Raw genomic sequence first — 17,103 nt, forward strand, 5'->3', positions numbered from 1 at the left:
GGTGCGTTGGATTGGCATGTTAAGGCAACGCAAGTGGAAGAGGGATGGAGTTCTATTAAAGGCAAAAAAGCTAAGTCCTTTAAGCCTTCTTTCGATATGATCCTCTAATCCCATAAGAGCAGTTCTAAATGTAAACCTTGATGGTTCTTGGGTAGGGGATGGTTTTTGGTTGGCTGTAGGTTGTTCTTTCTACAGCTTTGTTGTTTTTGGTGATGGGTGTCTTTTTTACCCATTGTTCTTTGGTGCTTTCCTGTTCCTTTTATTCGAACAACTTTTTGGTTGAGGTTTCCAGATCCTATCTTTTTCTAGTTGTAAAGGGTTTCGGGTCCCTTCAAAACCTGTTTTTCCCCTAATCAAAAACACAGACATGATTGGCTAAATAAAAAACAAAGCATATTCCACACAAACCCACCTCTCATCACCTAAGATCAATGCTTTGACTTTCTAAACTCTATATTTTTTATTTCGTTCATAGAGACCATTGTGCTCAACTTCAAAAGTCATCCCACAACAATTGTTTGCAATACAAATTCAATCTAAGTAACCTAACAAGATGTAAAAAATTATAATACATTAAAATATTAAAATATATTCAATATATCAAAAGAAGAAAAATGTAAAAATAAATTAAAAAATTACTTAAAACAACTCCAAGTTAGATGTGATCCTAAAAATGGCTTGTCACGTGATGATTTGCCATAGACATTTAAATATCCTCAAACTCCATGTTACAATATCAAGTTGACGAAAAGGACAACACGTGTTCAAAACAATGCTCATAAATACTTTCCACTGTTGAACCAATCATCTTGCAATTTTTAGTGTTGAAAATTATGACTTGGCAACATTTTTGTAGCCCACCAGATCAATGGATTCTATGAAGATATTGGCAATAAAGGTTGCATCTTTCACTTCCCCCTCACAATCAATTGCCTTTAAAAACAGCATTCATTTAAGAGACATTAACAAAGGCATTAATTAATGGTCTTTTTCTACAATCCTCCCATCCATCAAAATCAATAAACACTCATGTTTTGAATCATGTATCCTTGATTGCCACTAATGATGTTTGTACGAAAGTTTTTTTCTTGGCCAATAAAATGATGTGCACCTTTTCCTACCTAAGATTATTGTAATCAACAAGAGCGAGCATTGACAAAATTGAAAGGAACTCCATTGCTATAAAAGCAACAAGAAATGCTCTCACATGCAACCTCCCTCACCTTATTTTTGAAGGCCTTTTCTAATGGACTTCTTTTAGGAGAGAAAAAAGAGGTATCAACTTTTTGAAGAGACTATATTAAAATGAAAGATATGAAACAATCATTATTAAGCCACTTGGTAGTTTTTGTTATCTTATATCAAAAGACAAGATGTATTATTTCCTCTATTATATACTATACAGTATAAAACATCCTATTGATCTTCGATAAATCCCATAATTTATTCTAAAAAGACATTTTTTTGAATTAAAAATAAAAAATAAATTCACCCTGGATAGATAAATCTTGTAGGTGCAACTCTTTGTCACCCGTAGGTCTTCAATGAAGCATCCAACAAATTTTAAAATAAAAAATGACATTTGGAGGCAACAAAATTGTTTTTACTAAGACAAAATATACATTTTAGACAAAAGAAATGAGTATCACTTTATCACAAAATTAGGGCTTCGAAATGTCTTGTTTTAAAAAAAAATTAAAAAGTATTGTCATGGGTCCATCTAGGTACACCCAAGGCACCTAAACACCTTCCGGGTCTACTCAAGGTGCCCATGGTTAAAAATGGGGCTTTGTCTTTCCAATGCATGGGGACCTTTCCAAAGGAACCCAATACCACATAGGCACACTATTCCCGGTCAAGGTTGGGTGCAATCCTATGTAATTTTTTTGGCAAAATACAAAAAAATCCCTCGAACCACGAGTCTTGCAGCTTACCTATCAAGTAAAAGCAGATTCATTCTCATGCTTCCTTCACAAAAATCCAATAAAGACTATATAAATTAAATATACAACTAAAAATGAAACTACATAAATCTCAAGATATTTGTTACTTTTCTAATTCTTGAGAATGTTGAAAGATTTAAATAGAGTTAGTTAAGAGGTCATCTTATGAATATATAGAAATTAATATTATGGTTTACAACATCTGCTCCGCTGCTGTATCTGTTATAATTTTTAACCCATCATTAAATATCTAATAACTTCCCAGAAAAGTTTCGTGAATGAAATTCTTATAGTAGCGCAATACTTCAAGTATGACAACAGCTTGTGACTTCAAGGAAACCTGACAATTATAAAAAGGAAATTTCAAACCCAAGATTGTAATATGGATTCTATTTTTCACCTTATTTATCTTCTAGCTAGCATTAAATGTCTCAGTATAACACTTTCAATATAAAAAAATCGACCTGCACATTGCTCTAAGGTTTGTAACTAATGCCATCTAAATACGTGTCATTACAATATCTCTTTCAAAGGAGAATCTATTTTATAATTAAAATCATAACACAGATAAAATACAATTGAATGAATTTGCTAGAATTTTTAGGTTAGTGATAATCTTTGGACTTTGCAACTAGGGTAATAAATATTAACAAACAGTTATTACCATCCACAGTTATGAAAATTGAATGCTATAGGATGAATCGTGTCCTCCATGAAATCATCATTCTCTCCAGTTTTTAACAGAGTACAGAAACCCCCTTAAGAAAATATTCCATTTTCCTACTCCAAAAAGGAAAACTCCCAATTTAAAAACAACTCATATGAGAACTCCCAAAACTGGCAGTTTATACTAACTGATAATATCATCACAAAGAAATCTTACGTGGAACACATTTCAGATATAAAATATGATAACGGTCAGGAGAAATTGAAGATCACCAAGAAGTTATAAACTTATAACTATACATAGAATTTCTTGCAAATCATGAAAGGGGAATTCTTTATTCGAAGTAGCTGTTGCTTTACCCTAAAAAACTGGTTACTTGATCTGTTCTCAAAGAGCTGGGTAGAATATCCTCCTGTTTCTTACTTGAACCTGAAACAACAGCTTCAAAGTTACTAACAAGGCAACTATGAAGCTTTACAGTAATGTTGTATCAATTACTGAATAGTAACGGAACAAGTATTTTCCATCAGGAGACAAAACATGGAATATTACTCTACTAGAATGTAACAAGGAAAATGAAATCAGAATATACGTGGATTTCCAAACAAAAAGTTGGGAACTGCAAATATAAAAAGCTATGGAATAAGACAAGGAAGCTTTTTTATGCCATTTGCTAAATGGGAAACCATTTATTTAAATTATTTTACAACAACTGGCAGTTTTTCTTTTATTTGCAGAACAAAAAGTGATTACTAGAGGCATCTGAACAGAAAATCACAATACGGCTTGTGTTTAATAAATTGGTTAGAACTTAGAAGCTATTGAATTATGTCGTTGATGTCAATAGTTCATTCTCAGTTATTTAATCTCCTTTTTGTGTGCTCAAATGTTTTATTCAGCTCTCTTAGTTTCATGTGTTAGAGTCTTGACACTTTGCTAGTTCGCTGACTTGCTTTCAGTCTGTTCGGATGAGTTTGCAGAGTAAGGGGGCGTAAGGGGGCGTTTTTGTTCAGATGTCAGTTGCCAGTTCAGAGGACGGTTTTCAGTTGGATAACGCCTAGTACTCTGTCTTTTTCAGTTGGTTGCATGGAATTAAATCATTTGAATGTCATTATCTGGGCGCCAGTTACTATGCGATCTCTGCAGAATGTTTTTCTTGGTGGTTTTCTTTACTTGCTGAATGTATCGGTTTTTAGTGCCAGCGATTTCATTGCCTTTTAGGCTATGAATCTCCTGACATAGAAGGCGTTAAAAGTCTATTTCTTCTGTCTGGCGTTAAAAAATTATTGATTCTGGAACATTATGCAGACTACTGCAGAGTGCATTGTGGGTATTCTTTTTGAGTTCGGTCATTTGTTGATTTTGTGTGTGCAACAAAGAAAATGTATGTTGCAAATGAAAGAAGATTTCGAGTTTGATGAAGGCTGAAAAAGTGTAACGTTTTTCTTCAAAAGGAAGAAATTGTTCTTTGCCAGTTGTGATAACGTCTGCAGAAAGATTTGTATGATTAAAAAAACAATGGTTGGATTCTGGTTGCGGATGTATGAGGGTGTTGCGTGGGTGTTAAAAGTTTTTAAAAAATGGATTATTGAAGAATATAGTAATATACAGCAGCTGTTATCAAAAGTATTATGTATATCAAGCAGTTGTGTTTGAGCTGAAAAATAATGAGCTTCAGATAGCTTACTTTCTGTGCAATCACTTCAAATCCATATTGACAGTTGCAGATGAGCTTGGGAGCAGATATCGTACCTGCATTTGCTGTATTGGTTTTGTGTCTTCTTAAAATAAGTCAACAATGTGATGAGTTTCGTCTTGGAGAAGACTGCGCTTGAAAAAGGGTGTTAAGAATGAAGATAATAGTCATTGAGACAGTTGTGTGAAAATTTTCCAGAGAAGTTACTGTGTTCATGAAAGTTGTGTGTTTTCTTTTGTAAATTTTTTTTGCGTGTGCAGTCACAGCTTAGTCAATGTATATACTTATCTGAATTAGAGCATGTTGCTGTGTTATGTATAAAACAGTGAGCTCTCAATTGTAATTCTCATAAAAATTGTAATTACAATTGAGAGCTCACTGTTTTAAATACTATTTCCTGCATATTAAAAGTTCCACTAGACCAATCTTTGAAATGTTTATGGCACTAGTATTGCCACAGAGTATAGTTACTGGCTCGGTAACTTTCTCATTTATGCCTTCCAACAGTTGTTTGATCCATGCTATATTGGTACAATTCAACACTGTAGTAACATATTCAGCTTCTGTTGTTGACTGTGAAATACATCCTTGTTTCTTGCTAAGCCAACTCACTAGTCTTTCTCCTAAAAAGAAAGCTCCTCAACTTGTGCTTTTCCTGTCATCAATGTTGCCTGCCCAATCAACGTCGGTATAAACTTTTAAATCAAAAAAATTTCCTTTCTTATATACTAAGCCATAATCCTCAGTGCCTTTCAAGTATCTATTGGAACTTTTAACAAGATTCTTTGAAATGTTTATGGCACTAGTATTGCCACAGAATATAGTTACTGGCTCGGTAACTTTCTCATTTATGCCTTCCAACAATTGTTTGATCCATGTTATATTGGTACAATTCAACATTGTAGTAACATATTCAGCTTCTGCTGTTGACTGTGAAATACATCCTTGTTTCTTGCTAAGCCAACTCACTGGTCTTTCTCCTAAAAAGAAAGCTCCTCAACTTGTGCTTTTCCTGTCATCAATGTTGCCTGCCCAATCAGCATCAGTATAAACTTTTAAATCAAAAAAATTTCTTTTTTTATATACTAAGCCATAATCCTTAGTGCCTTTCAAGTATCTAAAAATTCTCTTGATTGCTGTGATATGTGTTTCCTTAGGATCTGCAGAAAATCTTGCAACTATACCTACTGCATGTGCTATATCTGGCCTACTATGAACAACATATTGCAACTTTCCAATCATAGATCGGTAAAGTGTCTCATCAATAGATGCAGATTCATCATTCTTTGATAGTTTATAATTGGTAGTCATAGGAGTACTTATTGGTTTTGAATCCTCCATTCCAAATTGCTTCAAGATTTCCTTTATGTACTTGGATTGAGTAATGAAAATCTCATCTTTCATTTGCAGTATCTGTAGACCTATAAAATACTTTATTTCACTGATTAATGACATCTCAAATTCTTTTCACATTTCATTTCCAAAGTTCTTGCATAAAGAGTTATTTCCACAAAAGATAATATCATCAACAAATATGGCTGAGATTAGTATTCCATTATCTTCATCATTCTTCATGTACATATTACTGTTTTCACTAGTTCTTATAAAACCAATCTTGATTAAATAAGAATGCAATCTCTCATACCATGCTCTTGGTGCTTGCTTTAGACCATATAAAGCTTTGTTCAGTTTACATACCTGATCTTTATTCTCTCCTTCAACAAATCCTTCAGGTTGTTTAATGTAAACTTCTTCTTCTAGTATACCATTCAAAAATGTAGATTTAACATCCATTTGATATACCTTGAAATTTTTGAAAGTAGCATATGCCAACAATGTTCTTACTCCCTCAAGTCTTGCTACAGGTGCAAAAGTCTCACCATAATCTATTTCTTCTTCTTGAGCATAACCTTTGCAAACTAGTCTTGCTTTGTTGCGAATGACCTCACCTTTTTCATTTAGCTTGTTTTTGAAAATCCCCTTTGTATCGATTACATTTTTGTCCTTCGGTCTTGGGACCAGTGTCCATGTGTCATTCTTCTTGATTTGATCAATCTCTTCTGTCATAGCATTTATCCAATCTTCACTGTTAAATGCCTCTTTCACTATCCTTGGTTCAAATTCAGATATCAGACATGTGTTCTGTCTCAGTTTGTTCCTTGTCATCTTTGGATCATTCTTATCTCCTATAATCTGACTGGATGCATGATTCCTTCTGACATACTTGGCTAATATAGGCTCAATAGATTCTGTATGATCTTCTTCATCACTTGGTAACTGGATATTCTCTTCATTTCCTTCAGCAGTTTTCTCGGTAAGACTTCTCAGTTGAACATATACAAATCCTTCATATTCTTCTAGTTCTTTGGAGTCCCCTTCATCATTTCTTTCTGCAAATTCATCAATTTTCATATTTGCACTTTCTACTATTTTGTTAGATGATTTAATCAAACATTTAAATGCTTTGCTTCTAGAAGAATAACCAAGAAATGTTCCTTCCTTACTTTTTTGATCAAAATTTCTATTTCTACCATCTTTGTGTACATAGCATCTACTTCCAAAGATTTTAAAATAACTTACATTAGGTTTCTTGTCATACCAAATTTCATATGGTGTCCTCAAAGTTCCTTTCTTCAGTTGTACTCGGTTCAAGGTGTAAACATCACTGCTTATTGCTTCTCTCCAAAATTTTTGGGGTACTTTCTTTTCAATCATCAGGGTTCTGGCACAATCCACAATAGATCTATTTCTTCTCTCAGCAATTCCATTTTGTTGTGGAGTTCTCGGTGCAGAGACTTGTCTTTTAATACCACGATTATTGTAGAATAAGTTGAACTCATCAGAAGTGAACTCTCCTCCTCTATCAGATCTAAAACATTTCAGTTGTCTTCCTATTTCATTTTCAACTCTTGCCTTGTACCATTTAAACATTTGAAAAGCTTCTGATTTGTCTTTTAAAAACATTATTGACATAATCCTTGAGTAATCATCCACAAATAATATGAAATACTTATCACCATAATAACTCTGAACTTTCATAGGACCACAAAGATCAGTATGCACAAGATCTAAAATTCCCTTAGAAGTGTAGGACTTACTTGTAAAGTTTGATCTTGTCATATTACCCATTTGGCATCCTCGGCACATAGCATTCTCAGGTTTCTTAAGACTCGGTAGACCTCTTACTCGGTGCTTCTTGCTTATTTTGATCAGATTATCAAAATTTACATGACAAAACCTTTTATGCCATAACCAGGTATCATCTATCTTTGCATATAGACACTTATTCCGAGTTGAGTCAAGGTGAAATGTGTTACCTTTTGTTTGTGTCCGGGTAGCTGCTAACTTTCCATGCTTGTCATGAACTTTGACAATTCCTTTCTGAAACTCTATTCAGTATCCTGTATTGTTTAGCTGTGCTACACTCAACAAATTGTATTTCAAACCTTCAACCCAATAAACATCATTACATTTAGCATTGTCAAGAAGTGTTATAGATCCTTTACCTCTTACTGGACATGGTGCATCATTACCAAATCTTACATAACCTCCATCATAATCTTCTAATATAATAAACTTGTGTTTATCACCTGTCATGTGATGTGAGAATCCACTATCTATGATCCAAGAATCATTAGTATTTATGTGAGATATTAAAGCTTTTTCTTCATCTGATCCATCTTTGATAGCCACATAAACAACTTCCTCTATATCAGTTTCATCTAATTTATCATCATTAGATTCCTCATCAGCTATTAGGCATGTCTTTTTATCTCTTCTTCTGATAATCTCGGTAATCTCTCTTTTCACTGGATTCTTTGTCAGGATAGTTAGAAGCCATATGTCCTATTCTATCACAGTTAAAACATTTCAAAGGCAACTTTCCTTTGTACTTACCTTTTCCTCTCGGTAGCTTTCTGGCTAATAGTGCTTCAAACTCTTCTTGCTTTCTGATTTCTTCATAAAGTTTGTGTACCTCCTCCATGTTTTTGCGAAATCTTTCACTTGCTCCACTGTGATTCCCTTCAGAATACTTATACTTTCTATCATTGTAATCATTAGATTCATCAAGATGAAGAGAACTAAATGCAGACTCAACTTTATTTACCGAAGACCCACTGTTATCAAAGTTACTTAACTCAAATGCATGTAGCTTACCAATAGTAGCATCCAAAGAAACTGGCATATGGGGTACAGACCTCAATTCATTGATTGCAGAGACTCGAATTGCATAAGCAGGTAGAAGGGTTCTTAATAACTTACTTGTGACATCCTTCTCTTCAATGGTTCCTCATGCTCCTTTGATTTGATTGACAATCTCCTTTAATCTTGTACTATACTGGGTTATGTTCTCACCTTCATTCATTCTCATAGATTCAAGTTGTCCTCTTAGACTGTCCACTTTTGCTCTTTGAACATGTTCATCACCACCATACACAAATATGAGCTTGTCCCACATTTGGTATTGTCATTGGTGTCACAATATGTTGTATGGTTGTTTCTATTGATCCAGAATTGAGTGTTTTGATGTTGTTATAATGATATTGAGAAAACTTGATGTGTTTTTGAAAGATTGGTCTAGTGGAACTTTTAATATGCAGGAAATAGTATTTAAAACAGTGAGCTCTCAATTGTAATTCTCATAAAACTGCAGCATAAAACAGTGAGCTCTCAATTGTAATTCTCATAAAAATTCAGAAAGTAGTCCTTAGTGTGTCGATTCTCAGTTTGAGGTAGTAGCCTGTTAAGTCTTGAGTTGGTGCTCAATCAAGAGTTGGTGCTTTTTTTGTAATTCAGGGTTGGAGCCCGTTCATCTTTAATGAAGTTTATTTGTACTGTAGATTTTTACCCGAAAGGGTTTTACACGAGATAATCTTTTTGTCTTCCTAGTTTGTTATGTGTTTGAAAGTTTATCAAATTTGCTTAACGATATTAAGGTACTGATTCACCCCCTCCCCCTCTCAGTACCTTTGTTTTGATTTTCAGAAGCTGCATGCTGTGCTGACCCTGCTATCATCAAGCTGTACCTCAAGCAAACCAAACTTACAGCTTATAATAATTGGCAGCACCACACAGATCAGTAATCGTACCATTAAAAAGGATCTTACAAATAGTCCACTTCAGACATGTAACGTTGCAATAGCTAGGAAAGATGAGCATGTTGAAGCTTTCAAAATTGAAGTTCTTGATATCAGACACACAAAAGGGGAAATTAGAAAAAGCAACAACCACAAAAGCAGGTTTTAATTGGTGAAAATTTATTTCCTTTGAGTACATAGTGGCTTACCCAAGACTTAATGGGAAATGCCAGGACAATTTAAGACAGGCAAGATTCTAGCTAGTCATCTTTGCTAGCCAAGTGAACAATTTAAGTTCCAGTGAAACAATAATAGCAACACCAAAAATGGTGCCCAATTCATCTCCAATAATCAAAATTGCTCTTTTTTTCCTTTAGTTAACCTAGACAAATCTAAAATGTGCATTTACTCGTGCAGGATGAATATTATGACTTCCATATAATTCAAAACTGCCTTGAAGCACAAATGAGGTTTGTAACTATGCATCTTTAGTCAAAATTTTATGTTACACATTTTTCAAGATGTATCGTCTCTTCTGAGCTTATCAGACCAAAACATTCAATATTTTATCCAATCATTGTAGTTCACGGTTGCAACCAATCTTAGTAGTGAGACCCAAATTATGCAGTATTGTAAGCTTGTAAACTTAGTTTTTGTTTATGTCTTATCGTTATCAGGATGACATTTGAGACTTGGAAAAAAATGGTAGCTCGCAATTGTCATATTTAAAGCAATTCATTTGAGAACAAATGCATGGTAACAAACAAGACTAACAGTACTGTCAAACTCACACCACATTGGACTGCAATCCTACTTAAAACTTTAACTCCTCTAGGTTCAAAAAAGCCCAACTTTGATTCAATTTCGAAAAAAATCTCGGACAAGCTAAACATTCAGGTGATATCACTAAACATGTAATGCAGGTTTATCCTGCTGTGATCCTAGATGCACCAAAGGATGGAGTCAAATTTATAGGTTTAGTTCTAAAATTGGCTATGTACTTAAAAACAGAAGCCATGGGCTGAAGCATGGGCAATTCAATACATAAATGTTAGCATTATTTTTTGGCACTGAAGCCTTTTCATTAGATTGCTCACTCACACCCAATGGACAAAAGACATAGCAAGATCACCATGAAGTGAGATGACTTCCCTCAGTGTTTAAAAGGGGCAGCTCCCTTGTATGAAGTATTTTTTCTATCTTATGTATTTTTAACCAAAATATACATAGGAGGTAAAAACATGCAAACCATAAAGAGAAAGAAATCCTGGGAAATGAAAAAAAGCAATAAGTGGAAACTACTCCCCGAATGCAAATGGAATAACTTTTAATGTATTTGTTAAGGAAACAACAGAAATCATCATCAGGAAGAATTAAGTCCTCAATATTTCTAACTACATACAGGGGATCCAAATCTCACTGTTCAAATCCTAAAAACACAAAACCTGTCAAGGCATGAAGAAAAGAGAACCGTATTACATTCATTTTTCCATTTTTATTGCATTGCTCAAGTATTTGGGTATCTTCCTCTAACCCCAACCAAGACAACTTACTTTTCAGTCAATACTTCTTAAAATTACATCAAATATTTGCACCTTTTAATGTCAAATTAATCATATTGAATTAAATATATGCAAATATTATTGATATGAGGCCTATTATAACCACTTGACTTAAACAATTTACGCTCATCCTTCATCACATCTTTGAAAGCTGTAGCACATGTTTATATTAATTAATCCCAAAAAGAAATACATAAATTTTTATTGTATGAAAGCTAATTATACGTTTAGCTATGGACCTAAATGACAATAAAGTACCTGGCCCTTTGACACATTAGACAGAGTCATGTATGTTCAACTACATTAACATGGTATTGAAACCACGAGACATTTTTAACAACACAAGACCATAAACAAATATGACACATGAACTAGAACACATGACTGGCAAGTCTTAACCATCAGACATTAGAGTCCATGATCCTGTTGATAGAATTTTCAATGCAAAAGGAAATACTTGAATAATGTATGTGTAAAGAAAACAACAGAAATCATCGTCAGGAAGTATGAAGTCCTCAACATTTCTAACTGAATGCAGGAGATCCAAATCTCACCATTCAAATCTTAAAAACAGTATGTCAAGACAAGAAGAAAAGAGAATCCTATTATGTTCATTTTTCCATTTTATTTAGATATCTACCTCTAACTTCAACTTTAACCCCAACCAAGACAACTTACTTTTTCAGTCAACATTTCTTACAATTACATCAAATATTTGCACCTTTTAATGTCAAATTTATTCATAATGAATTAAATATGTGCAAATATTAAATTGACACGAGGCCTATTATATACACTTGAGTTGGGCAGTCTACACTCATCGTTCTTTGCATCTTTAAAAACTGTTACACATGGCATATAATAATTAATCCCAAATGGAATGACATAGAATATTATTATATGAAAGCTAATTATAAGTTAACTATGGACCTATATGACATAAATAACCTAGCCCTTTGACACATTAGACACACCCATGTACCTTCAACTACATTAACATGGTACTTAAACCACAAGACCTTTTTAACAGAACAAGACCATAAACAAATATGCCACATGAAAGAGAACACGAGATCAGCAAGTCTTTACCATTGGACAATAGAGTCCATGATCCTGTTGATAGAATTTTCAATGCAAAAGAGGAATCATAGCGTCACCAAATGTCTGATGTAGAAAAATTAAATATAAAACCAATTATTTTGAAAATTTTCATTTCTGATGTGTTATCCACCATTGGAAAAATGGGGGTGATAATGACACATCCATTTAATCAAAAGGTAAATGAAGAATCAACTTCAAAAACAGAAGGATTTTTTGGAGTCAGTCGAACAATTCACAAAAAAAGTTAAAAATAAATTCAATCTGAAAAAGGCAAACCAAACTGAGAGAAACAAAATGATCAATAGGAATGCACGCAGACACTCCCAACTTTGATTGACAATTATAATCATAAGCAAATTACAATACAAAATTTGATAGGAAAAATCCTTGTGTTTATTAGGGAATGACTAATCATTATTATCACATCTTTCCGAGAAACAAAATAATAGCAAGTACATCAAAATGAGCATTAACTGATCTAAAGATATGATCAATGATGATAATCAAAATGCATATTGAGAAGAATACGAAAATAGTAATACATAACACAATGATAATCATAAATTTAGTTATTTGTTACGTGTTGGTTTCTGGTGTAAAAGCGGTTAGTCTTAAAGTTGGGCAACTTATTTAGTGTTACCTTCTCTCAATTTAAGAGGATGGTTACAGATTGGTCATAACAGTAATCACTCTACACTGGTATTCAAGGCCATGGATTCCATTGATCATATCTTCTGTTTTCAGTTTTGTAAAACATAAATGCTTTGAGAGAGTTCCATGGGATAATTTACAGAGGAAGCAAATTAAAGTACAGTAGTTGGACACCTTCATTTAGTGTTACCTTTTCTCAATTTAGGAAGTTATATTTAGTATTATCTTTCCTATATTTAGGAGCAGGTGTCTAAACTCTTCGACATTTTTTAATTGGTTTATCTGTTTTTATTTATTTTTTAATTATGTGTGCAGGACCAGTTTTTGTCCTATTTTTAGAGAGATGGAAAATGTAATACTCCAGCTTTAATTAGTACTTTAGTTCTGTTTTTGTGCACCCAAGTCAGCACGTTTATTTAATGACCATGAGCAATCACTTTTGTAAGACATAAAATCCAGAATAAAAAGAATATTTAGATAGCAAATCATATAATTCTGATTTCATCTTATTATTTGTTTTTGTAGTCAGCAAATTAGTTTTGGAAGGTAACATACTCATAGACAGCAATTAAGACTGCTATTTCAATTTACTGATTCATTTACTAAGTGCAGAATCTGCTTACCATGGCCAAAATTTTAACACATTTATGACGTTTGTCATGGTGTTTGGTTAGATGGACCCATCATCATTGACCACAAAAACAAACATCAACAAGCTTGCAAAAAAATGATGGGAGAGATGTTTGTGTTCTTCATAAATCTCCAAAAGTGGATGACAAAATGGCATGAATGAAGAGGTTCCATCAATGCTTCAAGACAATGGTCAATTTACACTGCTTTAGTGATTCTGATCTGTTAATTTAACAGTCTTCTCCTTTGGAGCCAGTATTCTGTCATGCCCCGCTTTGACAGTAAATATCCTAACAAAAGAAAATTGTCTTCTCAAAGACTTCACAATTTTCTTATCTCCTAGATCGAACTCAGACAAGAAAGAAAGAAAAATTTAATGGCCAACTCATCAAAAGATGGAAATGATATTAGATAGAATTAATAACGAAATTATTATTATTATAGCTGACTTCCTCAAAGAACATATAGTTGGAGTACATAGACCATCCATATAATCTAGTATCATGACTTGAGTAAAAGAGATCATAAGTTCGAGCCCAAGAAGTAAGACAAAGCACAGATTATGGATGATGGCATAAGGAATTTGATAATAATGCTAGCTGATTCATTACGAATCTCAAGACATATGTAATTCATACTATGGCCGATTCAATAAGATTCATTTGATCGACCATTCTATGGGCAAAGATAAGTTTAATAGGATGTGTTTACATGATGTGTCACACAGCCAGTATTCACTTTATTCTGATAGCCGAATTCTATGTTTAAGATATTATAACCGACTATACAAAAGTGGTCAATATGGTAAGCAAGCATTGAAGTCAGTGACTTAATTATAGTGGCAGCGATTCATGTGATAAATAGCAATCCATATTAGGTGATAAACTAAAACAAAAGGTATTTGTTTGCAGCGATTAACATTAAAAAAAGGTGCAAGTACATATAGAAATGATATTATATGCAGCGATTACAATCACATTATATGCACCGATCACATTATAGGTAGTGATTAATAAAGAAAGAGAAGATTAGTAAGGAAATAAGACAGCAGGGCAGCGATTAAGTATGAAGGGTTGCAACCCTTGTAAAGGCAATAGACTCAATGAAAAGATGTGTTCTCCTCACTTGAAGATATAAGAGGAAGGATAAATCACTTGGAAAATCGATCCATGGGGGGATCAATCGAAGAAGATCAACCAGCACTCAAGCTAATAAAAGTTACAAACTCAGAAATTAACATTATATATCACACAGCAGTTACATAACTAACAGATATTGTGGTATGAATATAATGCATTGTCATATGATTTAGATAATTCATTATATGTCTTCATCTGGTAAGAAGAATTTCTATTGCTTCTAACATATGATTAATAATAGGAATGTATGATTAATGTGGATAAGATTCCTTTAAGCTTATAGCCAATCCACCATCCCATTATGGAGGGGAGGTAGGACATATGAGGAGAGCAAGTAGCAAAAGGTCCATTCAAGTAGTGGTAACCCCGAATGGGGCTGGGAGGCAGAATGGCAGATGCCATTTATGAGCTCCTGAGCTTGATGGATAGACTCAATGTGCCTTGTATGATCTCCCAGGTGCTTCATAGTGTGGATGGAATGTTGGGAAAAGCCCTAAGGGAATCTCATGTACATTAAGAGTATTATAATGATAAGTAGAATTCCCTTTGGAACATTGTTGAAATATATGTTTATTTTTCTATTGATGACTAACCTTGTTGCAGGATCTAAATCAAGGCATTAATCCAGGCTTCAATTAGGAATTCTAGGGCAAATTAAGTTGAGTCTTAATATGGGACATTACATATTCACTAAAAAAGGGTAATCATCATCTTTATCTCCCACATCATCCAATCCAAAAGATCCCACTCTAATAATTGAAGTCATATTTCACAACAGGACAAATAATCTTCATGCAAAGTCTATAATTCATTAGATACAAAGTATCTGACCTTCTGGTCTCAATGTCCCATAAAGTACAGGCTTTGTAAGAGTGGGTTTCCTAATTATGATGTCTATAATGATGTCTAGTCAAATGAATCCATCCTCATTGACCACAAAAACAAACATTGACAGGCTTGCAAAACAGTTGATGAGAGAACTGCTAATGCTCATACATCTCCAAGAGTGGATCACAAAAAGGGCAATTTCAATCTCTTCATTTTTAAAGTTTTCTCTGAAGCTAGTATTCACTACACAGGAATCATCATCTTTATGTCCCAAACCATCCAATCCAAAAGACCCTACAATCATTCACAACAACCCATATGTAACTCTCATGTAAAGCCCATAAATCTTCACATAGTATGATTTCCTTGACATTATTATCGTTGATGCATTGGTCATCCTCAAACGTCTCTCAAACATTAACTTTTGTTACTGCTATTCCTCGCACATAAATTTTATAAATAATTTTTTAATAACTTTTTTGCCAAAGACTTAAGGGGTCTCCAAGTCTCCAATCCATCATATCATCCCCCAAACGATTACCACTGTGTATGAGTGCATCTTCATATATTATAATCAAAGACATAATATAATTTATTCTCATTTCTGAAAACTTGTGCCAAAATGTTCATCCCTATTACGAACAAGTAATTGGTAAAAAAATTAATAATTATTTACAAAGATCGAAAAGATCTTATAGAGTTACAAAGACGATGTTTCTAAATAAGAAACAATCGTAAATAGAAAGAATCAAATTATTTACAATATAATACATAATTGACCATTAATTAATAATAAACAATATTAATCTAATACCCTCCCTTAATGGTCAATCTATCAACAACACCAAGCTGCCCCCTGAATTTAGCAAACTTATCTGGGCTGAGAGACTTGGTGAGAATGTCTGCAATCTGATCCACAATTGGAACATACTGCAACTGAACTAAGCCGTCTTCAACAAGCTTCCGAATAAAATGACAATGAGTTTCCACATGCTTGGATCTTTCATGGAAGACGAGATTCTTGGCAAGTTTGAGAACTCCCTAATTATCACAGAACAAGGGAGTCGGACCTACTTGAGATATTTGCATATCTACAAGCATCCGACGAAGCCAAACTGCCTCACAAGATGCCTTAACTGCTCCTCGATACTCTGCTTCTATCGAGGAGAGAGCCATTGCTTGCAGCTTTTTACTAGTCCATGTGACTGCACCAAATTCCAAACTGAACACATACCCAGATGTTGATTTCCTGTCATCAACCGAACCTACCCAATCTGAATCTATGTAACCACTAAGTCTAGGATTGTGAAAAGAAGTCCATAATCAGAAGTGCCCTTCACATAACGCAGCACACACTTCATTGCTACCCAATGATCAGCCTTGGGGGCTGTCATGAAGCGTGAAATGTAGCTCGCTACAAAACTGAGATCAAGTCTAGTGGAAGTGAGATAGATGAGACTGCCCACTAGTTGCCTCAATGTTGTTTCATCTACAGGAGGAGAATCAGACTTGGCTGACAACTTCAATCCTATCTCCATAGGCGTGGAAGCAGGTTTACAATCCTGCATTCGAAACCTATCAAGCAAGTTCCTGACTGAGAAATAAAAATGCTACCATCAGTCTGCCAAACCTCAACACCTAAACAATAGTGGAGAAGACCCAGATCTGTCATGTCAAAAGCCTTGCACAAGTCTTGTTTGATTTCTGCAATCAAATGTGCTGAACTACCAACAATGATCAAGTCATCAACATAGACAACAAGAAAGAGAACATCATCACCAGAGTGTTTGATATACAGATTACTGTCA

The 17,103-nt window shown here is 34.0% G+C and overlaps 1 protein-coding gene across 3 annotated transcripts in view; it reads right to left on the reverse strand.

Annotated features, from left to right (window-relative positions):
* Positions 1-1,588: 1,588 nt before the first annotated feature.
* Positions 1,589-17,103, reverse strand: part of LOC131064628 (3-dehydrosphinganine reductase TSC10A) — a 61,917-nt gene continuing 46,402 nt past the window's right edge. Inside the window, exon 4 of one of the 3 annotated variants that reach the window (XM_057998820.2) lies at positions 1,589-1,934. In XM_057998820.2, coding sequence (XP_057854803.1) covers positions 1,931-1,934 — 4 coding nt within the window. In that variant the 3' untranslated portion in view covers positions 1,589-1,930. Of the gene's footprint in view, positions 1,935-2,127; positions 2,284-2,616; positions 3,040-17,103 lie in introns of those variants that run through there. The other 2 variants (XM_057998819.2, XM_057998818.2) reach the window with 2 other exon arrangements.

This window comes from Cryptomeria japonica, chromosome 9, assembly GCF_030272615.1.
Source record: "Cryptomeria japonica chromosome 9, Sugi_1.0, whole genome shotgun sequence".
Classification (NCBI taxonomy): Eukaryota; Viridiplantae; Streptophyta; class Pinopsida; order Cupressales; family Cupressaceae; genus Cryptomeria; species Cryptomeria japonica.